Below are 27,717 nucleotides of genomic sequence, written 5' to 3' on the forward strand. Positions count from 1 at the left end.
GAAGAATTAAATGATATAATAGAAAATGAAGACATCGTTAGATTTATAAAAGCACAAAGACTAAATTGGGCATATCTTTTGATATATGAATGGAAAAAAGCCGGACACAAACCAAAATATTTAAAGCGAAACCGTTATATAATCGTCCGAGAGGAAGACTGAGAATAAGTTGGAAAAACAATATCGAAAACTACCGCAGTCAAATTGGTGTTCATAACTGGTAAAATTTTGCAAAGAATAGAATTGTCTGAAGAAATAATGTGAAGAAAATTAAAGTTCACCCCGAGCTGTAATGCCAAACGATGATGATGATGATGATGATGATGTAAATATTGAATTGAGGAGAGGATTAAGACTTCGTTTCAGTCTTACCATTCTTAAGCACATTCATTATTGAAATATATACACGAAAAATACGATAAAGAAAAATTAATGGTTTGTTAGCTTGACTTATTTTAAGAAGCTCTGGCCATCCATCTCATCTAATTTTGTCCTTCGATAATTTTTAACACTTGTATTAAAAAAAATATATATATACTTATATATTTAATATATATATTTTATAATTTAAATTAAATTTGGAAAATCAAAACTTGACTAGTAGGTTCTTTGCGTTATCTACTTGTGAAGTTGATCGTTTTATTTTGTTTTTTTTTTGTGTAATATAAGATATGGAAAACACACTCTATAATTTCAGAAATTAGGTGACCATACTACACAAACGACAATATGGTTTTTTTTCTTATCAAATTTATTATATTTTTATTATTGTGGAATTTTAATAACTTAATTACTCAATTACTCTCTATGTACCAGCAATAAGTTCAAATTTGAGAAAAATCAAATATAAACAACACAATCGAATATTCGATAGCATATTTTGAATACAACAAAAAGAGAACCTTAAAATACAAGAGAATCGAGTTAAGAGAATTTTATGACGTATAAGAATTTAGTTTTATTAAAATTATCCAATAATTTACGATGTCGCTACTTGTATGAAACAATTAGAATTTTTCCATATTTATTGATATTTTAATGCATCTACTTTAGATTATTTACGTATTTGTGAACCATTTATAAAAAAAAAAGTAAAAGTTATAAAATTCTTAAAAAGGGGAAGTGAAAATAAATTTCAAAATTTTTATTTTTAGCACAGATATTTTATGTTTTCATTTAACTCTAACTTTATATAGACTAACCTTATATAGAGAAAATATAAATGTGGTTATTAGCGTTAAACACAATAATAAACTTTTTCCGTTTTTTTTTAATTTTGACTACTGAATGACGCGACGACATTAAAACGATTCTAAATATTTCATATAGGTAAAATAATCCACATTTAGTAAAAAATCTTAATTTATGATACGGCCAAAATGATTTTATGGAAGTCAATTTCCTCCAGCATTAACCATTACATTAACGCTAATTTTGGTCATTTCTGAAAATAAAAACAAAAAAAACTTGAATATTTGACGCAAACCTCAAATGGAATTTTGACATTTTCAATTGTGATCATTTTTATATTTTTAATTTTTTTTGAATGCTATGACAACATTTCAAATTATTGTTTGAATTGTTGAATATTATAGGCTTTTTTAAGAATTATTGTTTATTTTAAATTTAGAAATATTTTTGTTAAAAGAAACAGCAATTTATTTTTATTGTTATTAATAATGTTTCCCTTATTACAAATGTCATTCATTATTCATTTAAAAGTGTTTAAATTTAAATTAAGAGTAAATTAAATTAAAATTTCCAATTTTTAATAGAACCAAGATAATGAAGTGTGAATATAAATTACTTTTATAATTTGACGTCAATTGCACTCTGTATAGACACAAACATTAAACCCACATAATTTTTTTGTGTCTTGTGTTAGAACAATTCATTTCGGTGTAAGAAAGAACAGCAGCTTTTTGTGTTTTAATAACAAATTGCTATTAAAAATTATGGGTTAAAAATTGCCTATATCGTAAATAATAAAAATATATTACATATTATTATTTACGGTATTTTTATTGTAACCATAAATTTTTATTTTGTTTGTAAAATATTGCTTAATATGGGCATAAAAGTTTTAAGCATGGAAATAATTTGAATACGCACAACATAAGCAAATTTGAGGTCATTAGAAATTTGGTGTAAAAGTGCAAATTTATTCGAATCAAAAATTTTAATTTAACAGTATACATAATTAACGTAGCAGTGATAGTGAATTGGGAATCTTGAACCGAGTAAAAAATTAGGATTATTAGTACCAACTTCTTTCGAATCATTTATTTGCTTTTCGGAAAATCGAGATAATTCGACCCTTCGCTTGTTATACACAAATCCATCACAAATGAGAATTTTTTCTAGACAACTGACAAATTTCGACATAACAATGTTTATTGAGGCGTGAGATTTCTAATGAAATTACAAAGCCCTCTCAAAGCTTATTAATTTTAAGCGCCCGACGAATCAACATTTTAACAATATATTATGTCAAATTTAAAAATTTTCCTTAACATTATTATATATTGAACCTCTAAATTTAAATCGGCTATACATTACAATCAACTTTCATACCACAATAATTTCATATTGCAATTATTGTTAACCAACAAAGCCTTATATTTGCATATCTTTAACGAAAAATAAATAAATGGCCGAATACTATTGAAATATCGTGTACTTAGTCTTCGTAATTAATTCTGTTTTGAAATTTGAGATCCTGCATACCGTAAAACGCAATAATTTTGAGTTATATTCTACTTCTTTAAGTTATGTGCTTCAAAAAACATTAGCAATTTTTTTTGAACTTCTGAAAATTTATTTAATATATGTACATCAGTCCCTTGCATGTAGGTCAGTTTAGTATTGAGTTGTAGACCCCAGGATATTAAAAAAAGATCCAAGAAATATAAAGTAACAGAGAAAAAACAACATTCAAATTTATTTCGAAATTAGAAAAATTATTTGGCTGCAATTTCGAAAATATTCATAAATAATATTGAACTGTCATTTAAATTTTACAATAATATTCATTACATACATATATATATGTATACGTCTACAGATTCGGTATCATTATAGAACAATAATCCAGTCTAAAATAGTTCCAGATAAATTTTTTGAAAATATTTTTGTGTCTTGTTTTTAAACAAAGAATGAAAAAAACTCATAGTTGTTTTGCGAATTCCAACGTCCCCCATATATGGGAAATTCAACAATTCTTTTTTTTAAGAATTGGCATTTACGCCATCTTGTATTGCAATTATACACAATAAGTAAAAAAATTAATCGCAATTACGAACAAAAAAAATTTATTTTAATTTTTGTCGATTTTTTTTTTTTGTACAAAAAATTCAAAATATTTTGAAGTAATTAAAAAATTTTAACATTTAATTAAAAGTATTTAAATGGAAAATTAAGTGTGCAAGGAAATTGTAATATTGTTAAAATCACATACAGAATTTTTATTACTGTTAAAGTCAGTTTTAATTTTAAAATTCGATAAAATATTGTATATAAACAGTAAAGATTTCATGAGGGACGAACAATTACACTGAATTCACTGAATTTATTATGTCCTTGATCTGTTTAGTGTTTTGTTGCAAGTGTTCTACAACAATATCGTATATTCCATGAGGAATATTAAAAATTCAATATTTAAAATGAATTCAGTTCAAAAAAACTCTTCCTACGATTTTTTTTAAATATTTTAACTTGCAATATTTTTACTATTCGCCTCCAATATCTAAGTGTTTGTACATTATTATGTATATGTATTTCTTGCATTTTTAAATATTCCGATGAACTTTTATGATAACTTTTATTGTATGACATGCGTGCAATGGTTCTCAATCGTGCATAATATTTTGAAAAAAAAAAAAACAAATAATTTGCTGATAAAGTAATGATAAGTACAATAATGTTTTGAATATTTTTGTTTTTTTGTCGTTTTAATATTTTCAAATAAACAGATTATATTTTCTATATAAAACACAAATAATGGGCCTTATAGTAAAGCACAAGTTGTTCGAAATTTATCTCTCTAAAAAAATCTGCGGGTTTGTTTTGCCACTAAGCAGAGTCATTGGATGAACTCATTGTGATAAATACAACCATAAATAATATAAAACGAATCCTTATAAGAAATGAATACTAGTCTTTTGCAGCAATTACTATAATTAACTAGAAATTTAAGGTTAATATTAATTTTCATGTGAATCGCACAAGCTAAACGAAACTAAAACAGAAGCCCAAAAACCGTTTCTCTAAGTTTCCCTATAGAAAAATGAATATTCTGTGAAAACTCAGCATCTAAACCTTAGCGCAATGAAAATTGACAATAAAATTCATATTCCTTTTCCAATTGTATGTAGTGGATCATTTTCTTTTGTTAGTAAATTTTAATTCCTGCATAATAGTTCTGCAAAAAACTTAAAATTCTAAAAAAAATTCCGGCAATCGCATGTTGCAACGATAAATATTAAATTTTTCGAAATTTCGCTTCTGTGAGTGTCACATGTCGCAGCAAGATGACATACCCTATTTAAATCAGTGCGGTATGCTCGTCATCTACATAATAAATTGAACGACGTAAGAAAATGATTCATGGTTATCTGCAACATCATGCACAAGCCCTATGCTCCTCCCAGGATAAAAAAAATTTATAATCAGTAGATTGAGTAATATTTTGACATTTCGGGCGACTATCGCTGTCATAGTGTCTTAGTAATCTAATCAGCCTATAATAAGAAAATAAAATTTGTCATTTTTTAAATTATTGTCCTAAGGTACGAGCTTTACTATTAGTGAAATCTTCTTTTCCTTTTTATGCTACAGACAACAATTGTTTTTTTATAGCATTGACACAAACCCCTTTTTTACTCTAATTTAATACTGTTTCTAAAGCACATTTTGTGAAGTTTATGCATTATTTCCAATCAATTAAATTAAACTTACATTAATATTAATTTCCATAAGCTAAAATTAATATTTTAATTGGAATTTAAATGGTGACAAATAATGAGATCAAAGTCAACAACCAGATAACATTATACAATATTTTATAGTTAGCGTGAATGTTTGTGTTATACTCGTACTATAGAAAATTTATTTCTAATAAAAATTTAATATACCAAAATGCACTATATGGCAAAGATAGATCGTGAAATATGAGTAGGATTCTTTTTAAATTTTTAATTACAAAAATTGTAATATAATTAAGATATTTTCTATTGTTAAAAATATTGATAAGAAAATAAAGGGTGGAATCGATTAGACTAACATAGATTTTTTTTAATATATACAAAGTTAGAATTAAAATTAAATAATAATTATTTTGAGTTTATCATAAAAAATATTCAAATTGCTTTTAAATATATAAAATTATTCAAATGGTTGATTTGAAAGCAATATTAAAACATTCACACATACATATATACATGTATATATGCACTTACATGCACATACTTACATATATATCATAATTCCAAAGACAAAAAAATAAATAAATAAATAAAAAAACAAAAGAAAAATTAACAATAAAACGTTTTTATTTAATTGGAATTATTAATGGGTGTGGTGGTGCTGTAAAGAATCATTAACGATGTATTCATGTTTGTTACCCAGTTGGTCTTTTATATTTGTTAGCTTTTTTTCTATTCTATATGTATATATAGATATTTATCGATGTTGTATTTATTATTTTTCTTTTATATCATTTTTTACTGTTCATTATTAATATGTTTAAAGAACAGACCCCACCAGTTGAAACAAAAATAATATTTTCTGTGAACATATTGTGACAGAAAGGAGCCAAGTTATTTTAAAATTAAAGAAACAAACAAAACAAGCAAAGCCTTGAGAAGAAAAACAAAAATAAAAAAACAAAACAACAATTTATGTAACGTCATTAAATCAGTAGTTTTTTTTTATACGGATAATAAAAATAAAAAAAATTTGTTGTTGTAAAATAATTAAAGACCATCCTGAAATCACAAAAAAAATTATATTTAAGTAATAGAATTTAATTAGACATTAGAAATCCACCTGACTTTCCGGAATTTTTATGAATTTTTATATTTTTTTTTGTTGTAGAACAATTTTAGTTTTTCAACAATTTAACAGTTGATTTAAATTTTTTTAAATTTCTGTTAAATTATTGTAAGACTTGCTAATTTTAATTCTGGGTGTATTTAGACCAAGTTATAAAACAAATGAGAATCATACCTTGATGCAATGAAACTTGGGCATAACTATCTATGATATCATGGACTATCTTGAGCCAAGTCGCATTCAACTCCTAGGAGTGAAAAAGGAAATAAAAAATATCTTAAACTTAAATTTTTAAATGAACTCCGCTTTTTTATTGAAATACTTACTCTATTGTGTGCTTTCATTGCATATATCTTTGAGGTAACAAGAATTTAATTAAAAAAGTAATTATCCTTGGCAGATTCATAGGACATCGATTGTGAAAGTGTTGATTGTCCTGTTGAACTTAATTTTTTCGAAAAACTTATTTATATTTAACTTATACGCATTTACTTTTAATATTGTAGTGAGCTACACTTACGAATGGAAGTAAAAATTCACCAAAAATATTGTCATGTAAAATATTGCCAAGACGTGACCACGTCCTGCACGCTCTGTAAAATTTTTATCAGATTTCATGTAAATTCTAACTCTACACGCTGCAATTTTGCAAGTCAACACTTAATCAAAATTTATGGTTTATTTCTCCGAATTTACTTGGAAATAGGAAGAAAATATGATTTAACATTACTTTTCTATAATACTATAATTTTTCGATTTCCATTAAAATGTAGAGCTTGTAGAGCAAGCTATAGCAAGTATGTAGAATTACAGCATGTATAGAATTTGAAGCTCAGTTGCATAATCAAATCTAATAAATGGTTTTACATGACGAATATTTTTTTTGGTTGGAATCTGTAGTTCGAGTATTTTTCTGAAGTGACAAAAGTAATAAATAATTTCAGTTCTAAAATTTCATGTCATTTCACAAATAAAATCCTTCCCTGAAAAAATATAACGGCATAATCTATAAAACTGTCCGAATTTGAATATCTTAAAATCTTGATTTCAATTTGATTTTTTTTTGCTTCCTTTCCTTTGTAAATATTACATTTAGTAGACTAGTGCAACATATATTCCATTGAAGTTGAAATATTTCAGGAAATAAAATGTAAGTAATGCTTATATTCGACATCCTATAATAACAATAATAATAATAATAAGCTTTCAAAAAATTTAATAATATTATTCGGTACTCATATTATTCGAAATCGGTTTCATTGAAATCTTTAACTATGAATTCTTAATAGAGAATTTAAAAATTTCATTTTAAAATTTATTTCTTCCTGAAAATACCAAAAATACAAATTTAAATATATAGCTATGCCTTTAAATTTTAATTCAAAAAAATCAAAAAAAAATCGAAAAATCAAAAAGGAAATTTAAATTTAATCCGGTTAAGAAACTTTCTGGTTCATGTGATTTTCATGAATTATACTTTACACAAACTTACACATAAATTTTTATTGAATTCATTTTACAGGTGAATTAAAATTAAAGATTGTTAACCTTCCTTAAAAAAAAAAAGAAAACAGAAAAGAAAAACAAAAATTATTAGAATCGGTTTAATACAATTTTTTTTTTCTTCTACTTAAACGTTCCATTTCAAATACTTACTTATATATTGAATAATGTTTATATATGTTACTATATACAGGGTGATTCAGTAATCAGTGACATAACATATACCCTCGTTTAGGACATCAATAATAAATAAAATTTTTATCTAGTAATGCCTATTTTATACCTAGTTCTTAGGTAGTCCATGGATATGTACCCAAGTATCGTTATATGTAACCTGGATAGGGGTTAGTGCGGGTGCGATATAGCGATAATGTCTGACTGTCAGGCTACCATAAGGCCTCTGAATTCTTCGCAGGTTTCCTCTCGGATGGTGTTGGACTGTCTCGACAAGTTCGACTGGTTGCGTCAAGATAATCGTGTTTCGGCAAGCGAAGGTGCTTTTAGGCAATTACGACTGGAAGAGCTATAGGGCAATTATAACGATACCGCGGAATCATGTGAGAACTCTTACGGGTTTTCTGAAGGGACACTGCAATCTTAGAAAACACCTAAGCAAGCTGGGCCTAGGAACGGGTTTTGCAAGCACTGTGGTGAAGGAGAGGAGATACCGTTGCACCTTCTCAGTGAGTCTCGACCGTTGGTCCGTAAGAGGGAGGCCAACTTAGGCAGGCCCTACCTGGTGGGTATGCCGTTGTGGGAAATCCCACGGAAAAGTTGCTTGGATTCATCAAGTGTGGGTCTCCAGGAGATGCTCAAGGCAGGGCACTGAGCGCTCATGGTAGGGGGCGGAATAGTTCCTTAGGTCACGGTGCATCATCGCCCAAATCTTTAGTATACAAACTACATTCTAAAATCTAGTTCTTAGGTGTGAAATTTCTATTATGATTATTAAATCACCTTGTATATAAAATTACATGAAAAATAAAGTGGAGCATTTAAATGAAAAAAAAAAACAAAAGAACAGCAAAAAAACAGAAATAAAGCCTCAACGGATACCATTAAAATTTTCAAAGAATTCTAACATTCAATTTTGTAACTTTGTAAAATTTGTTTATTTGGCTACCGTGTTGTCATCGTATTTGGGACATTCTTATTTGTATTAACAAAAAATTATATTTTTTTTTCCATTTTGTCTTGTTCTTACTTCTTACAAAAAAAAAAAACAAAAATTCTCAAGATCGTGGAATTTATTCTCTTTTTCAAGCGTAAAAATACTTTGATTTGAATTAAACGTGTACGTACACCATTATATTGTGCTATATATGTATGTAAGTAGATACATGAACGAACAATTGAACCATAAATTTTCCAAAAAGCCAGAATAAAATTTATAAAAAACAAAAACCAACACAGCATTTAAATGTCATTTAACTGTCATAAAATATATATATACATGTAAATATGTGCAAAAACGTATAATAAATAATTTGAACAATTTCCATATAAAAAAAATTCAGCCATTTTTTTTTTCTCCCAATTTTATTCAATTGTCCTCAATTAATTGTAAAATGTATAAAAGGCCCCAATTTACGCCATTTGTTTTATAAAAACTTTTGAGCTCTTTTTTTTCGTTTGGTTTAAAAAATGAGAACAAAAATTTGCCAAAAAAAAAAAAAATAAGAGAAAAAAAAATTAAAAATATCGCATTTACGCTCGCTCATTTTATTGTTGAATATGTGAACATTGTAGAATTTTTTTTTGTGATTTGTTTTTCGCCTTGCAGCGAATTACAATTAATTTTTCTTATTCTTATTCTTTTTATTATTTTTCAACCTTTTTTTTTGGGTTATTTAATTTGCATTTCAGTCAGTGTTTACTACACACATTTTCTTTAGGTTTATGCGAATGTTCGCATAATATCGCCTTTTATAACCATTAAAGTTCTAAAATAAACGCTTTTATATAAGTAAACACTTACACAATTACACCTGCGCGAAGTGGCATTTGTTTTTGTTTTTTTTTCATTATTTTGCTTTTTCTCCTGTCATTATTGTTATATTTGCGTTTTACATTTTTTTCTTTTTTTGCTTTTCTGATATAAAAACGTATTTTATTATTTGACATTAGTTCAAGTGTCATAAACTATATTTTTCTCTAGTTTTTTTCTATTTTTATTTTTTTGTTCATATACCCATAATTTCATTAAAATCAACTTGAACTTTGTGTGTAGTTGCGGTTGATTTTTGCCGTTTACCGAAATCATTAGTTATGTAATAGCCGTTTATTATTAAAAGATTTGTAGAGATATAATATATTAGTAAGGTGTTTATTTTTATGGTTATTTTTATGATATTAAAATATACGTACATAGGTATGTACATATATACATTTACTTATTTGTCCAAGTTATATTTTTATTTTTTCTGTATTGATTTTTAGCACTTTTCCCAACAAAAATTTGAGGAAAAGAATTTATGAGTTTCGCTTTATTGCCTGCCTGTCTGGGTGTCCGCCAGTCCACCTGTGAATGAATTCACAAAACTTATACACCTTTGAAGATAAAACGTTGAAATTTAATACATAAGTAGATCTTTAGCAAAAATTTATTTCTATAGAAGAAAATACTTACCTATATCCTGCTAAAAACTGTAGCCACAATATTTACCCTACTAAAAGTTATAGCTACACAAAGTTCTAAAAATTGCACATTTTAACTATTTATTGTAACGAAACCACAAACATTTTCTAATTCTGCAAACGCATGAAATTAGTAGCTGGCTTCTTATACAGCAGGCTTTTTTCAAATTTTTCATTTCGTTTTTCTTTTAAACCGCAGGGTATAGCAGTCTGAAGTTTCTAAAGCTTAGAAAAAAGAATTTTTCGCACCTTGCATAATTTTCCATAAATGCAGAAAAAAAATGCTAACAATAAATGTTATACCATAAAAAATATAATTATTACTTGCTTAACCCTCCAATTCAATCATCAAATTAGTGCTTTTTCCAATTTTTTTTTTTTTGCTCATCCTAAATATATGCAATAATTTTATATACAATTTAGTATTACCAATCAAACTAATTTAAATAATGTAGTAGATTGCATTTAACAGTGGCATATTCACTTGTTGAAGGAAAAAGTGCTACTTTACAAAGCATTGGTTTGACTCAGCTCTATTTTTAAATAGCATACCTGTATACCTTAAAATAAATCTATATTTTAAAACATGCAATATCTACCTGTCGCACAATATTAATATCATTATTTTTTTTTAGTTTACCTTTTTTTTAAAGTTTTTAGGTTAAAATTGCCATTAGCATGCAAATATTTATTTTGGCAAAAACAGAAAAAAAATTTGACATAAAAATTATTTTTTTTTTAAACAAAAGGTTGTTAACTGTCATTTATAGCATTTTTTTTCAAAATTTTAATTTTTTAAAAAAACATAAAACATAATTTTTATGCAAATTTATTTCGAATTTCAATATTAAGATCAAATTTTTACAAGAAAATCTAAAACTAAATGAATTATATCCAAAATTTTTACCGTAAAAACAATAAAAATATTGTAACAGAAAAAAAATTTAACCCTAGATTGCCAACCATGAGTAAAATTTACTCGTTTCGAGCTTTATGAGCGAATCTAATTGAAAACGAGTTTAGTTTTATTGTCATTTAACCCTACATTACCAACCATGAGTAAAATTTACTCGCTTCGAACTTTATGAGCGAATCTAATTGAATATGAGTTTAATTTTATTGTCATTTAACCCTACATTACCAACCATGAGTAAAATTTACTCGTTTCGAACTTTATGAGCGAATCTAATTGAATATGAGTTTAATTTTATTGTCTAGTGTAAGTGCATTGTATAATAAGTAAATCTTTTTTGTCCAAAATCGAATTTTTGACAGTACTTAGTAAATTTTTATCACTATTGGTATTGTTGCAATAAATACGTTTTTTGGTATACAACGTAAAAGCCCCAAAAAAGTGCGATCTCTCTACCATTGTGGGAGTAAAATTTAATAATATTAAATTTTATTTAATAATTAGTATTAATGAAAAAAAAATGATTTACCACTATTATGCTTTAATGATTAGCATTTTTTGACAGTTTTATGATGTACGAGTAAGATTTACTCACAATTGGTAAAATGAGAGTATTGAAATGAATTGCCAATCCAGGGTTAAATAAAATACTTTTTTTTTAATTCTTAGTCAAAAAAATAATGAATTGAGTGAAATAAAATGAATTTATTCATATAGACTAATTTAAAGAAAACTTAAGGTATTTTATTAGGTTTGAGTTTAATATTAAATTTTCAGTAAAAAGTTTGGTGTGAATGTGAATATTTTTCAATTAAATGAAACAATAGTAGAATGAAGTCCAAAATCGTATCAATTATTTAAAACAATGAATTCAAAATCCATTGAAATTGAAATTTTCTAAAATCCAGTTAAAAAAAATTTGAAATAATTTTATGATTACTAAGCCTGAATTGGAATTTTTCATAATTTCCAATTTTTGTCATATTTTGAGAAATATTGGAACATCCTATAACAAATGAAGATGAAAAGTAGAAGCCATTTTGTAATTAATGAGAAATTTTACATTAAAATCACTCATACGTTTGATGACATTATTGTATATGTAAAAGAAGATGTTTAACAACATTCCTTCATCTTGTTGAAATTAAATTAAATTAAAAGGTATATAGAACACTACTTCTAAAAATTTTCGGTCTGAATTTATATTCAGCACATTAAAATTTTAGAATGATTTGCAATAAAATTTAAACATTATTTCTGAAGAAGATTTTTGATTTTCACATATTTGTACACGTCAGAACCTTTAATAAGTATTAAAAAGCATCATATTTATGGCAATTATATAATTTTGTTTTGAAAGTTGTCTACTGATCTAATACAAAAGATTAAGATAACAATAAATTTAAAATATTTTGATCATCATAATAAAAATTTTTAAAATGTTGAAATTCGCAATATTTTCAAATTTGAAAAACTAGTTTTTGAAAATTTACCAAAATTTTTTAAATATCATCACCAAAATTTATTTGTCATTTGAGAAGTTTTAAACTCAAGTGTTAAATATTGCTTTTCATTAACAATAGAAAATAAAATATTACTGACTTATAGTAAAAAGAATATTTTTAAGAAATTGTATATGCCATTTGAGTGTAAACATTCTAGCTATTTATTATCAAATACCTGTTTGAATTTGAAAAATCCATAAACTGAATAAAAAATTTTGAACTTATTCCAATAATATAGAAAACGTATATTTTACTAGGCACTGCAATTCTAACAACAGGCAAATTAAATCGCTATAAGTAGAATTGTCAAATACAATTTAATTTAGAAAGTAGTTTTCAAAACCATAATAGTTTTACGAAATAGATTAAATATCAAACACGTAACGCAGTACTTCCAAATAGCTAAAAAAAAAATAAATTTTAATATTATAATCGGAAATTGTATAAAAAGATGAAATTATTTAAGTAAATAGAATTACAACAGCAAAATGTAAGTGAATTCTAGTGAGAAGGAAATTAAATACTTCTTGTTTTTACACATTTAATGAAAATATTGAAATAACGCATTTATTTTAGAATTATTCCTCGATCTGCAAGGAATTTCAATTCATACAATTCAATGTGACACCGCAACTTTCACACAATTTTTATTCATTCATTCATTTTAACTCCTCTATCACCCTTTTATCAAGACAAATAATTAATTTTAAGTATGCACTTACATTTATTTATGGTATTTATTAGAAAATATTTTATATTACATGGTGTCCATAAATAGCTTACGATTTATTTGTTCAAAACAGACCATATTCACCTGTAAATTGCAAAATAAACAAATAAACATTAAAATCCATTACAAATTTTATTTATTTTTGGTTATTTTTTTTCTTATTTTCTGTTTCTGTGTTCTATTATTAGTTAAAAGTACGTATATTTTTTTTTATGTACAAGAGACAAAATACTCAATTGAGAATATTTAAGATTTCCGCTTAATTCATTAACCAAAATTATGCCTTCAGGGTTATTTTAATATACGAAAATAGGAAAAAAAAAAAAAAACGAAAGAATCAAGTGAGAAACTTTAATATTTTTCACAAAATAATAATAAAAAAAATTAAATTGAAAAGTCAACACTTTACTCTTAGTTTAATTTTTTAGTGTTTTATTTTTTTAAATGCGAATTGAGAAAAAACAAATTTAAATTTTGTTTTTTGTTAATTTGAATAATTTAAGAATCATTAAACTTAATGACAATTTAGAAATCATAACAGAGTAAAAGAATATTCTACTTTATTTTCGGAAAAAATTTCAAATTTCCAATTTATTATTTTAGTCAGATATTTACATAGGCCTATATTTTGTAAAAATTATAGTTGAATTAGAATATTATAACGGTATATATAATTTATTCACCTGTAAAATTAAACAAAAATATAATGAAGACAATCACTAAATATCACGTTACACGCATATTGTTAAAAATCATAATAAACTGGCATTTAATCTGATTTGACAAATAATTATAATTATTTAATCGTATATTTTAAAAATTATAAAACAGATTTAAAACTGTGAACAGAAAATATACAAATAAACAATAAAATTTTTTTATTAGATTTTTAGAAAAAAAAAATTTATGTCTTTTACGTCATTTGCATAATAAATTATTTATCAATAAAAGCACAATCTTACAGAACGTGTTTTATTTTTTACATGTGTAAGGTATACCGTAAGCAAAAATGTGGCAAATCAATATTATGAGCTATCTGGATTGAGTAACTATTTGTTATAAAAAATCATCTCTGTTAAAATATGACAATTATTCCAAATTTTTAATGCATTTCCAAAATAAATCAGAAATTTTATTCGAAAAACCTGTTATAATTGAAAGGGTTTAAGTAGGAAGGAATTTTGTATAGCTTTGTTATACAAAAATAGTTTTAGTTTTTCTGATTTTAAATTACATAATTTGTGGCTTGGTTCGATTTGAGATTTAAAAGATGATTCAAGATTTCAATTTTTAATTGTGTTACTAGCTATAAATATCGCAGAAAGGGATTCTGTGAAAGATATACGTATTGTTTCAAAAATACGATGGTTTAAAAATAAATTTTTTTTCATGAAAGCATTTCTAAAATTCATCTTTTGTTAACTCTTTAAATTGAAACAAAGTATTAATTATTAAGGGAGAGTGCTAAACATTTCCCATTCTATTTGTACAATAGAAAATAAATGTCTGGAATACAGACCTACACGTAAATTTACGTAGAAATTATTATGATCTGGATCGAATTCTGACATGATTTAGTCTTCATCGTCCGCCCTTCTGTCTCTTCACGCGGTAACGCATTAAGCTAGGATAGCTAAATGTTCACCCGATTTAATTTGAATTAGATTAAAGGAACGGTTCGTGTACCTATACCATTAAATTTCAAAAATAATTAAGTGATTGCTTGGGAGTATAACTGAGCTTGATACTGGCGGCAATAAATCTACATATAAATCGAATAATCTTTTCTAATATTAAATAATTTTTTTTTGTGTCATACTATGAGTGTTTAGTGGATCACATCTTTTGCTGTGATCCACAATGTAAGAGCATTTTACAACAAAATTACTTGGGATAAATTTTAACTTTGCTAATTTGGATTTTAAAACATGGCAATATTTAGGAATATTCTATAAATTCTTATTACAATAATTATTAAATTAAATATATTTTATTTAATATCATTCGAAATAATTTTAAATTTTAAATAATTACTTAAACTCAGTTAGTGATTTGGATAATTATACGATTGTGGCGTAACCTTTAACATAATTTAGCATTTGAGCAGGATATTGCTTTCTTAACCTCTATAGGGTTTTGTTTATTTTAAGTTTAAAATAAATATAGTTACTAATATAATTATGTAATTTTAATAAGTACTCACATACATAATATAATGAATGACAAATTGTACTCACGCGATTGCTAAAATTCAATTAATTTTAAATTGTTTTAAAAAACACAAAGTATAATGTTATATAACACACGCATATAAAAGAAATAAACCTGTTAATGAATTTGTATTCATGTGTAAATGTAATTACAAACCCACCCATGCTCTTATTTGCATAAATGCCCGCCGCTTTAATTAATTTTACTTATTTTAATAAAAATATGTAATTTATTTTTTCACTTGTTCTTATACAATTAGTATAATAAATAAAATTATTTATTTATAAAATATTTTTAAAATTATGATTAATATTAAAAAAAAAATAAATGTTATGAGAACTTACGAGTAAAAATTTCTTGAAAAGTAAAAGTTATTGCAGAAATTAATTATTAATAATATAGAATTAAAAAAAAACCAATTCTAGGAGGTGAAATTCAATTACTTAGTCTTAGACTATTTTAAGTTTATGCGAGAATTTGGTTTTTTTTTTTAATTAATTGTGACATGAAAAATTATAATTTATATGAATTAATTTTAAATTTGTTTAAATTAAATATGACAGAAATTATATGCGTTCATACTCGTCTAATCAATATTCATGTAGAAAATTATTAAATTAAATATCAAGTGGGTTTACAAATGACAATAATTTATAGCTTTTTTGCAAACATAAGAGTTTCCCGATTAAATTCACTCCCTTCAACAATTTCCTTATACTAAAATTTAGTTTTAACTCTTGAGTTTTATTCATAAATTTATGAATTTTTTATGTATAATGTTGTTCCACAGTGGTTCTGTTAGTATGACATGTAATTACAAGTAATTATCGTTGATTTTGAATTGTGACAATTTCTTCAATCGGAACGTAGTTTAAAAATGCTAGTATATACAAAAGAGACAAGAAAAATTAAAGTTTGATATGAAATATGCCTGTCTGAAACGTGATTTACTTGGAAACCTGTTAAAATGTAGCAAAACGTTTGTCTTGAATACAATTTTTTTTAAAAACTCGTTAAGATATGAAAAATTGTCTGTCTTGAACGCAATTGACTTGAAAATTCGTTAAAATGTGGAGAAAAACTTCTGTCTGGAACGCAATTGCCTTGAAAATTCGGTAAAATATGAAAAAATGTCTGTCTGGAACAAAATTGACTTGAAAATTCGTTAAGATGTGAAAAAAAACTGTCTGTGTATTCTAGAAACTGGAAAATAATTTAACATAGTTGACGTTATAACACTCAGAAAAATTAGTCTACATACTGTGAGTTCCACTCAGAAAAATTAGTCAAATATTCGTACGCATGCAATTCTTTTAATATTTTTATCATATTTTTCTTAAGAAAATATTTCTTAAACGGAAAAAAGCAAAATGGAGAAAATAACAGAAAATTTACATTTGATAATTTTTTTAATTTGATTTTGAATAACAAAGGGTAAAATATCAAATAGACCCATTTTTTTTTGTTGTAGTTATTCTCCAATAACCAAAGATTTTTAATTTTAAATTTATCAATATTTTTTTTTTCATTATTCTTTTTTTTTGTTTAATTGACTTTTTTTATCGTTCTCTTTCAATTTACCTTTACATTGAATTCCACATGCAAATCAAGCGCATATTGTATGTGTAGGTAAAAATACATTCGCTGTCGAGGCATATCAAATTACACTAGTTTCCGTTTTCTATTTTTCTCATTTTTTCTTCCATGTATCCAAGTATACATTTTTAGTCTAATTGAGTTAAAAAATTAGAAATTGATTTTATGAAAAATGGCCATGGAATAGATTCATTATGGTCTTAAGAATTTATTACGCTATTTATAATTAATATTACAAATATATTATAATTTAAATTTGATTAACTTTGAATTATGGGTTTTGATTTTTTATGCTTCTTAAAAATGAAAAATTTCAAATTGATTTTATTTATTTCATTTTTTAAATTATTGTTATATTACGAGTATATAGGATAAGGGAACTATATAACAATAATTTTTTGTTTTATTTAGCTGCAGGTTGTGTTACGATTGCAAAATATTGTATAAACTTTTGGTAATTTATTTAAAAAATATATGAAATTAAAATGTCATTGGTATTTTTTATTGTATAGAAGTGGACATAGCGGTAATATTATTAAATATTTTTTTTTTGCGTATAAAATTTATAATTATTGCGTACAACATACTAAAATATTATGCTCTTGAAATTAATACATACAGTTATTAATTAAAAATTTACGGAATTTTTGGAAAATTAATTAAAAAATTTTTTTAAATTCGAATGTACGAATTGAATTTAATTTGTTTATTTAATTTGAAAGCTATTGCATGAAGTAATATGGGACGTCAAATGAGAACCCAATAATAAAGTTTTCCGAGAAATGTAAAATTTCATTTCTCTGCGAAGATCATCTATAAGTACATGCATTCATAAATATTTGTTTACATTCCAGTAGTTGTATAAGAATAGTTTTACAAATTATTGCTACCTCACTTAAATACCAAGCCCCAGAATATTTAAAAGCTCATGGACATCTTTCATATAACTTTAAAAAACCCTCCTCTTCGATATACAGCAAATACACTATATACAGAGCGCATATTAAACGCCCTTTACTATATCAAAATTTTAGAGTTCACGACAAATTTCTGAAAAATACACACTATGGCTTCTTGGTCATCTTATCCGGAAAACACTATTCCGTTAAAATAACAATCGTAATGTAAAGATCCGTGTTTATCAGCGTTTAGAGAACTATTATTTTCTCTTCAGTTTTATTCGTTTATAACGCCTTGGTAATTCCGTTTTGGTATTCTATTGCACATTCCTCTTGCTTCTCTGTTCATCTATGATTTCCTACATTTATTCCCTCATGTTTACTATCATGTTTACATATTACAATCAGTTAATTATGAATTGATTTTCGGTATTTTACATGAATTTTGCAGATTTTGAATATTGTAATTTTAACTTCTAACTTTTCTCATAATTTTTTATTATTCTAAAATATCTTAATTAAAATTTTGAATAATTAGTGTAAAAAATATTACAAAATGATTTTTACTTTATATCTCTTAAAGCTAGAAGCAAATCCTTGAATTCTTCAAAAATAATAATTATAATTTTTGAAATTAGCAAGTGCATGAGCAAAAATTAACAAAACTTGAATTCAAAGAGCTTATCAATTAACATTAAATGTATGGAACTCATGTATTTATAAATACTTGAAGCTTGATCTATTCTTTACACCTCAATATTTTAAGAATAATATACAAAAATTATTAATTGATGATATCGTAGTTTTAAAAGTGCGGTAAAATTACTGAATGCTTAAAGCAATGAATGCGATGAGAACCAATTTATTTCTTTTGTTTTTTTTTTGTTAAATCTTCTTCAAAAATTGTTAATCATAATTTTAAATTTAAACAAATTGTTAATAACTACTTAAGATTTACTAATCATTTATTTTTTTTTTCTTTCTCGTTTCAGGTAAGTGTCAGTTTTCACGGATCTCGATAAAAATATAAATTAATATTTTCGAAAATAATGATGATGTAAGAAATAACAATTAATTAGAAAGAAAATTAAAAAAAAAAAATTAAGAAAAAATATGATTAATTTGTTCTTTGATCTTTTGTAAATTAAACTGAATTGGTTTATGTAGAATGAGTGGAAATTAAGATATTGCGATTGAAAATTTTATTTACAACATTTGGAAATTTACGAAAAAAGAACAAAAAATTTTTAATTTTAAATGAGTTCCAAACATGAAACATTTAATGGGGAAGATTAAAAAAAACAATCATCATTTTTTTCTTGATTTTTATAATTTGTAGAATTTTTTTTTTCTAAATTATGATTTGTAGCAGCGTTCTTCCAGTTACAATGATAATTTTTTTTTTTGTAAATTAACTATTAAAATCTTTGGCTCTTATTCTGAAATTTTGGGAATGAAAATCTACAAAATATTTTGTTTTAATTTACCCACAGATGTACTGGAAATTAAAAATAATGAAGTTATCTAAATTTTGGTCGGTAAATAGCGGGGTTCCGCATTAGTTTAATTAATAAATATTTAATTTATATTAATTGTTCCTTATAATCATATACTTACGAATATTAAATAAGAGAAATTTTTCCATTACCAGAGTAAGATCCTTGTTTTACGAGAGTTTTAAGAATTTTTTTTGCATAATTTTGAGTCAGTGTAATCGAAAATTAAATCAACAGTGGTATTAATGTAAAGAGAAATAATCATTAATTCCTATTCGAGTTATTTATCAGACAGTAGCTTGCTAATATACTGACTGCAGATTATATTCGTAAAATCATAAATTATGTGACGAGAATTTATTTGACAGTGTGATGACACAAAGATGATTTATGCTATATTCAAGTATAGTGTTTTGAGAATCTAGGAAATCCCCTAAAATTTCATAAATTTGTAACATTTCTAAGAAAACTTCAAAATAAAATGGAAATTTTTACAGATATCAATATAATCAGAATATTTTAGTAGCTGTTGTATGTCTGATAAAATGAATTCTCCTGAGTAATTCTTTAAATAAATATCACTTGCCATCGGTAATTTTCCATCTCTGTAATCTTATGATGTAAAGTGCTACTTGAGTTGTGATTTATTTATTATTATAATTTTTCATCATTATTCGTAATCATAAAATTGTCATAAAATACCTTAAAATTTTACAAAGGTATATTAGGATAAAATTCGAATAAAAATTCTAAATATTTGTAAATTGGAGTATTTCTTCTATAAATTCAATACCATGCCGAGTTCATGTACTGTTTATAGCAACAAATTAGAACATTACTCTCTTTCTGTTCAATGCTCTAATTGTACAAATATGCTGGATGTGAAATGTTTTAATTTGTCTCACAATGAAATCGATTTTATATGAGAAAAAATTCAAATTTTCGTGTAGATGTGATAGCTGTAATCGCTCTCGCCGTAAGTCATTTCATGGTGGTATTGTGATTACTCAATCAATTTCTCCGGCAATTTCTCAATATGTTGAAAATGTTGCTGCAACATCAAATTCTCCGGCGAATTCAAATGAAGCGCAGATGATTTTGTAAATGATATTTCACTCAATTCTTTGTATAAATTAAATCTTGAAATATTTTTAATAATATTAATGCTCAGTTTCAAAGTTATTACGAGAAGTGTATGATTGCACATATTTTTTATACCAAATTAGTTTTTTACATTTAATTAAAATAAAATTTGAGTTATGATTCTTATTAAATTTATTTAATTACATTTCGTTTCAACCCCATTAACCTTTATATTAAAAAATTTTTTTTAATATATGTATATATATATATAGCAGGTATGCCATAAATTATTTCCAATAATTGTATAAATTAAATGTATAAATAGGCAAGTACAGTAAACTAAATCAATAATTCTATGTATAACTGTAAATTTTGCCATGCTTCTTTTCTTCTAAAACAGTTTAATAATTCCCATAAATATACAATTACAATTCTAATAACTGTTTATTGCTACAATTTTTTTTTTCGCGCCATCTTTTTTTTTTTTGCCTTACATTTTTAATTCATTTAACAATTTTCACACTTAACTAGTTCACATTTTGTAGTTAACTTTTTATTACCATTATTTCTTGAACTCCATTTTTTTTCTGTGTATATTGTATTTTATTAATAAAGAACCTATAAGTTTAGAAAACTAAATTGACATAGAAATTCTTACTATTCTACTCACAAAAAAATGCTTGTTTCTATGTACGTATGTATGTACGGCATATCCATTCTTTTAAAAATTACAATACTGTGGCATTGCTGCTACAATTATTGTAGTTTTAGAATAAAAACTTGCGAAAAAAAAAAAGTAGTTAAAATTGAAAATTTTTAATATGAAAAACCAATCATTCAACCAACCTACATAGCTTTTTATTTTATTTTTCTTATTAAATGAATTGAAAACATATAGAAACTTCAAAACTTCAATGCAATACAATATAAAACTGGTTGAAAATGAAGTCCGCACGAGCGAAAAAAAAATTAAATTTTCAAAAAATCACAGAAAATTCTGAAGAAAAAATTAAAGAAAGAAACTGAAATGTAGAGCTAAAAGAAATTGAAATAGGAAAAAAATAAAGTCATAGCAAATGTATTGTTTAAAATAAAAAAAGTGGTTCCTTATTACAAGTAACCTTATAATCTTAATGCATACTTAAGTAATAAGGATTTGTAAAAAGAAACATGAAATAGAGTTGACCAAGTTTATAATGATTAACAGTTACAATTTATGATATGAAGTTTTAATATTGCTTTGAAATTTTGATAAATTTTAACTCCAATGTTCGTCCTTTATATTTGGAATCAGTTTTAAATTATATTTGAATCAATTGCTGTTTTGTAATTTCGATTTTGTATATTGTTGATGGTCTTATTAATCTACATAATTGAGTAAGATCGCCAAAATTTTGTTCATGCAATGAATTTAAAAAATTCAAATTGCATTATGAACGTTGTTCAGCTAAATTAATCCCTTTAACAGAATTATATTTTAAAGATTAAAGGCAAGTAAAATGCACAGGTTTATTCAATCCTGTTACCGAAAAAAACTGAATTTGAAATGAAAACATTTAAGAGATTATTGCCATTAAACATGTATTTCGATTTTCTAAATGCACTTAACCCAGAGTTATTGTTCTTGAATTTAAGCCGAATTTAAGCCTGATATATTGGTTAGAATAATTTAGGCCAAATCTTGAATTTAAGCCTGATATATTGGTTAGAATAATTTCATGATAATTTTTCTTTCTAAAATAATGTTTCTATCAAAAGCTACACGCGTACTTTGTTCACCAAAACATTTTATTTATTGGTTTATTAAAAATTTTTAAAACAGTTGCATGGTACCAGCTCCTTAAATAACTACAACAAATTCAAACATGATCGAATGGGGTTCCAATTTAATTTTTGCTTCAAATTTTCTAACAATTTTTTATATCACTATTCATGAAAAAAACACAATATCTTAAATGTATAATAATCTGAAGTACAGTAAGACCTCTATAGCCCGAAGTCGCACAGGAGCGCTATGTTCAGTTCGAGTTATGGAGATTTTGAATTGAAGAGAAAAAAAAAATTAAGCCAATGTTCAGGGGAACTCATATGGCTTCGAGATAAAGATATTTTCGATTTATAGCGGTTCGAGTTGTGGAGAGTCCACTGTATTTGTTTAGTTACAATTTTAGTAGTAGATTTTTAAACTAATTCCACTTATATCTCTGTTTCTACAACTCATCCTGAATACTGTGTTTACTTACTTACGAAATACAACAAAAATCGTATATAACTCATTTTATTTCTTAATAGCATATTCAATATACATACATGCTACAGATATAGTTGATTAAAACAAGTAAATTAATAAAATGAAAAGAAAAAAACCCAATTAAGAGGTGCACCTGATTGTGATTAGAAAGGAAATAAAAAAAATAAGGGGAATAAGGAAAAAAAAACTGTTGGCTGTTAGCTATTTTGAACGCTTCTAGTTCTTTTCAATTTTATTTTAGCTTTTTTTTCCCTTATTTTCCTGCAGTTTATTATAATAGCAGTAAGAATAATATTTCTTTTAAATTTTCTTCTCGAATGTATTCACAAAATTATAATCCATTTAAAATATTTGAAACTATTGATATTATTGATTATATTTTCAGTGCCAACATTCTGCCATCAGAAATACTTAGAGTTTACGAACCATTTTTGTAGAAACCTTGTAACGGTCATTATTATAACTAAAATAGTATCGTAAAATCGGATTCTCATACCATCCCTATGAATATCGCTATCTATGCTAAATTTACACAATCACATTATTCACACTACACTGTTGCATTTACACTGAATAAATAAGAAGGAGGAAAAGGAAACATATTGCTTTTATAAGGAAAATTTAACATAGGAAGCGGTATTCGTAGGGATGTTACGAAACATTTCATTTTACGATATTATTTTAGTTATATTACGATATTACGATATTATTTTAGTTATATTATTATAACTAAAATAATATCGTAAAATGAAATTTCTCTGCTACAATTTCTCTGCTATAATTTCTCCTTAGAAATAAGCAAATTCTTTTATAAATCGATTTTGCATTCCTAAATATCTGATCCACATTTAATTGGCGTATAATAACTATAATAACAAGGTTATATGTTTTATTACGAAACTCTTGTAAAATTAATAAATTACTAATTAAAATAATTGGAGCAGTGTTAGCAGGAGACGAAAATTTTTGAATTCCTATATTTGTTTGTAATTAATTTCAAAAACCAAAGACGGTAGTGGGAAGCAACTTAAATCATACAACAGTTTATATACCTACATGTACGTAAAAAATATAAATTCATTTACTCCCCACATATCTAAAACCACACATTTTTTTTTATAAAATCTTATACCATTTGTACGGGCATCCTACAGTTAGATCATATTACTTGAAATAATAATCCTATATGTAGCATTTATATAGAGCTTATATATACAGATGCACATTTAATAAAATAATCAAGTTCATAGTCACATTGCGAAATGGTCCATCGTTGGTGTTGCAAAAAAAAAATATTAAAGCGCTGAAAAACCAACGAAAACAAAAAAAAATGTGCAGAAAAAAATTTCAACTCAAAAAAAATAATTTTTTTTTTTCCAATAAAAAACATAACTGTTCTTTGGTTTAAAAAGTTGCACAAGATTTTTCGCAAAATAAAAAAGAAAAACAAAAATGTTGCATTCACGATTTAATGTTGTTAATTTTTAATCTGCGCCCCTTTCTTGTTACCTCTATTTTGTTGCACTATAATCCTTTTCCTCACCTCTTCACTTAATTTTTTTCTTTCTTTTCTTTTTTCTTATATATTGTCATCAAATATAGGTAAGTACTTTATAAGATTACTTATATGTACAGGGTACACATACTTACATTTGACATGGCACCCCTAAAATAATACTAAGTTGGTTATTTATTTTGTCTTTGGGAAGGAAATGAGCGGTTTTAGGTTATTTTGTTAATATTTTTTTTTATTAAAAGTTATGCTGTAATGTAGCGGCGAAGTTGTACGTATGGCATTTCAAGTAACGTAAATGAAGAGGCTTACAGCCTAATCGTGGATCTCGATTTTTTACTCACTTTTTATTCAAATTTTCAAATCACTTGCTTCTCACTTGATGAGTAAAAAGCGAAAGAGACGATTAGGCCCATATTATGTATGAAAAATTTGGCGAATTCTTTGGCGAAAAATTTGGCGAAGAATTATTTAGTACTGTTAAAGTATTGTACTATTTAAAAAATGTGCAAAATAAATCCACTCGTCATACGGAAGTCGGCAAGTTAGCGAATCCGCCATAGATAATGAACCTAAAACGTATACATATGTACAAAAAATATTGTAAATTTTTTGACTACTGATTTTATACTGATTTTAGAATACCATCAGATTTTAACGGAAATATTGGAAAATCGAAATTTTAAAGTTAAAGTTTCTTGAAATCTTCTATACGATAGCCGTTTGATACCACAAAACTATTATTATAAATCAATATTTTTAAATATTTTCGAAACAAAATCCAGCAACATAAATATTTTTATTTTTCTAATAAAAGTGTATTTCTTTGGTGGTGCAAAATCTATTTATAAAACGTAATTTTTACTTGAAATCGTCGTAATTTTTCCTTCTTGTTATTTCTATCGGCAAAAAAGGTGGTTCTGATTAGGTATTTGTTGATTGGAAAAAGAAAAAAAGCGACCACAGGAAAAGCGAAAAATAAAGCTGACTTTTTTTTCTATACGTTTTTTTTTTTTTATTATTATTTTTCTTCGATTAATTTAAAGGTTTTAGAATCAAATATCTATAAATATACTTGGGAAATATTGTATATATAAATCTTCGACATTAATTCAAACTGTATTCATATAATATATGAATTTGTGTGTATGGATATAGGTTTAAGGTACACTACTGTAAAAAAAACTTGAACAGGTTTTGGGAAATTATTGGGGAAATTTCTCGAATTTAGTCATTGTATCTCAATTAGATGAAATTAGATGAGTAAACACAAAAAATTTCTATTTACTCATCAATGCCAATATAATAGATATTGGATCAAACAGACACTCCTTTACGAAATCACAATTCGAAAATTTTCTAAAAAGGAAATAGTCTATAATAATGCGTTTTCATTTTTCCTATCAGAGTCAAACATTTACAAAGAAGATAATTGATGCGTTAGCCACTGCGACAATATCCTGACATTTTGGGCAGATCAAATATTCAATTTAAAAAGAAGCTTGTTCCATTAATTTTTGATGGTACTGTAACATAGTTATTGCACACACACTTATACTTCGATTCCTTAATATAAAAAATTCGCAATTTAATTTTATTAGCTTTCGAAATTCAGTTTTTCTTAAGTTGTAAACCTTTTCAATTTCTTTAAATTTTCTTTTTGTTTTTTTTCTTACTCTCATTCTATTTTTCCCAATTTTTTTTTTTTTTTTGTTATTTTAGGCATTCCGGATATTATATGGTACGAGTCTTATGTCACTTTTTATATACGAGCGAAGAATGAGGAAGTATTCACAATTTTTTTTTCTTCTTCTATTTGTGCTGTGCTTCTTGAAACAACTCGTTCTATTTTGAAAGTACAACATTTTTATAAAAAGAAAAATTTGCTTCTCTTTTTTTTTCTATTTCGTAAATTAGTTTAAAGGAAAAAATACCTGCCGAGATATTAATGAAAATAAGTAAGAAATGAATAGCGTTTTTCTTCTATTATATTAAATGAAAAAAAGAGAAAAAGAAGGAAAGAATTTCGAAAATATTGTCTATTAATTAGTTGCCCATTGGAAAATTGTAAAATATCTAATTCTATATAATGTTATACAAAGTATTAATCATAGCGTATGACGTCTTCTAAGTTGTTATACATATAAAAGAAAAAATAAATTACTGTATTAAAGTAAAATTGCATTCTATAATAGGATTGGCGTTAAATTTTTTTTTTTTTTTTTTGTAATGCAATTTTTGAAAATATTTAAAAATTTTCAATGCGTCTTTTGTGGTAGCACAATGGTATGAAAATTTTGAAATATTGATTTGAAATAAGGATATTTGAATTTTAATTAATATTATAAAAAAATTATTTTTACAGAAAAATGTAAAAATATTTAGACTTTTTCGCTTAATGAATTGAATAGAAAAAATAATGGATTGCGTTTAATTTAAAAATACCGCTTTTTACTTAAAAAGGTGAATGATTCATTCAACAATTGAAAAAAAGCTGGAGCGGCTGATGAGAACATAGAATGCGATCCTTACTAGCGGGACACGAAGGACTGTCGTCATGCGAAGATGTTTCTGCCATCACGCTCTCGAAAATGAACCTGAAATGAATTGTTGGGAGCTAGATAGAAACAGGGTTTGTGCTATTCAAAATTTTTTTTTGCTATAAAATATCACCAATATAAGCTGGAAAATTCAGGCTCCTTCTTGTGCAAACTTTGTAGGGGCTATGACGAAACAGCCGCGCATATTTTTTGCAGATGTCTGGTACTCACAATTGTTTTGGACGGCGTTTCGTATATGCGTTTGGGAAATGGAATTTTCTTGGAAATATTTCCAGCTTTGTACATGAACAGGGATATTATAGGTGGGAGTGTGGAGACGCTACATCATGTCAAAACTGGTTTCCGTATTTGATTTCCTTTGAAAATCTACAAATCTAACACTTCATTTTAAAAATTATTAAAAAAACACGTAAATGCTGTAATGGATTAACTAAGGGGATTCCACACCACTCTTCCCACAAGGAATATACAGGGCCTAGAAAACATATTTTTAAGTGTTACTGTTGTGGGCAAAATAGGACGGTATTTCTTGTAAACAAGAAAAGGAAGGTATTGCAAAGTTACTTTGTTATACAGCCAATTTGTACTTGCTTTAGTTTTTAGCGTAATAAACACAAAAACTTCAACATTAAAATTTAATTTTTTAAATGCACGGATGAAATACATCAGTGCCGTAATTGGTATACTCATTATTTCTCTAATTGGAATTTTTATCATAAAAGTGTTAAAAATAAATTAAAATCAAATAATAAAAAACAAACATTTGTA

General features: G+C 25.5%; 1 protein-coding gene across 1 annotated transcript in view; it reads left to right on the plus strand.

Annotated features, from left to right (window-relative positions):
* The first annotated feature begins 292 nt into the window (after positions 1–292).
* Positions 293–27,717, plus strand: part of LOC129607043 (cadherin-99C) — a 220,501-nt gene continuing 193,076 nt past the window's right edge. Inside the window, exons 1-3 of the mRNA XM_055517737.1 lie at positions 293–325; positions 18,779–18,861; positions 20,492–20,641. Coding sequence (XP_055373712.1) covers positions 293–325; positions 18,779–18,861; positions 20,492–20,641 — 266 coding nt within the window. The remainder of the gene's footprint in view (positions 326–18,778; positions 18,862–20,491; positions 20,642–27,717) is intronic.

This window comes from Condylostylus longicornis, unplaced genomic scaffold, assembly GCF_029603195.1.
Source record: "Condylostylus longicornis isolate FDR11 unplaced genomic scaffold, ASM2960319v2 ptg000026l, whole genome shotgun sequence".
Taxonomy (NCBI): Eukaryota; Metazoa; Arthropoda; class Insecta; order Diptera; family Dolichopodidae; genus Condylostylus; species Condylostylus longicornis.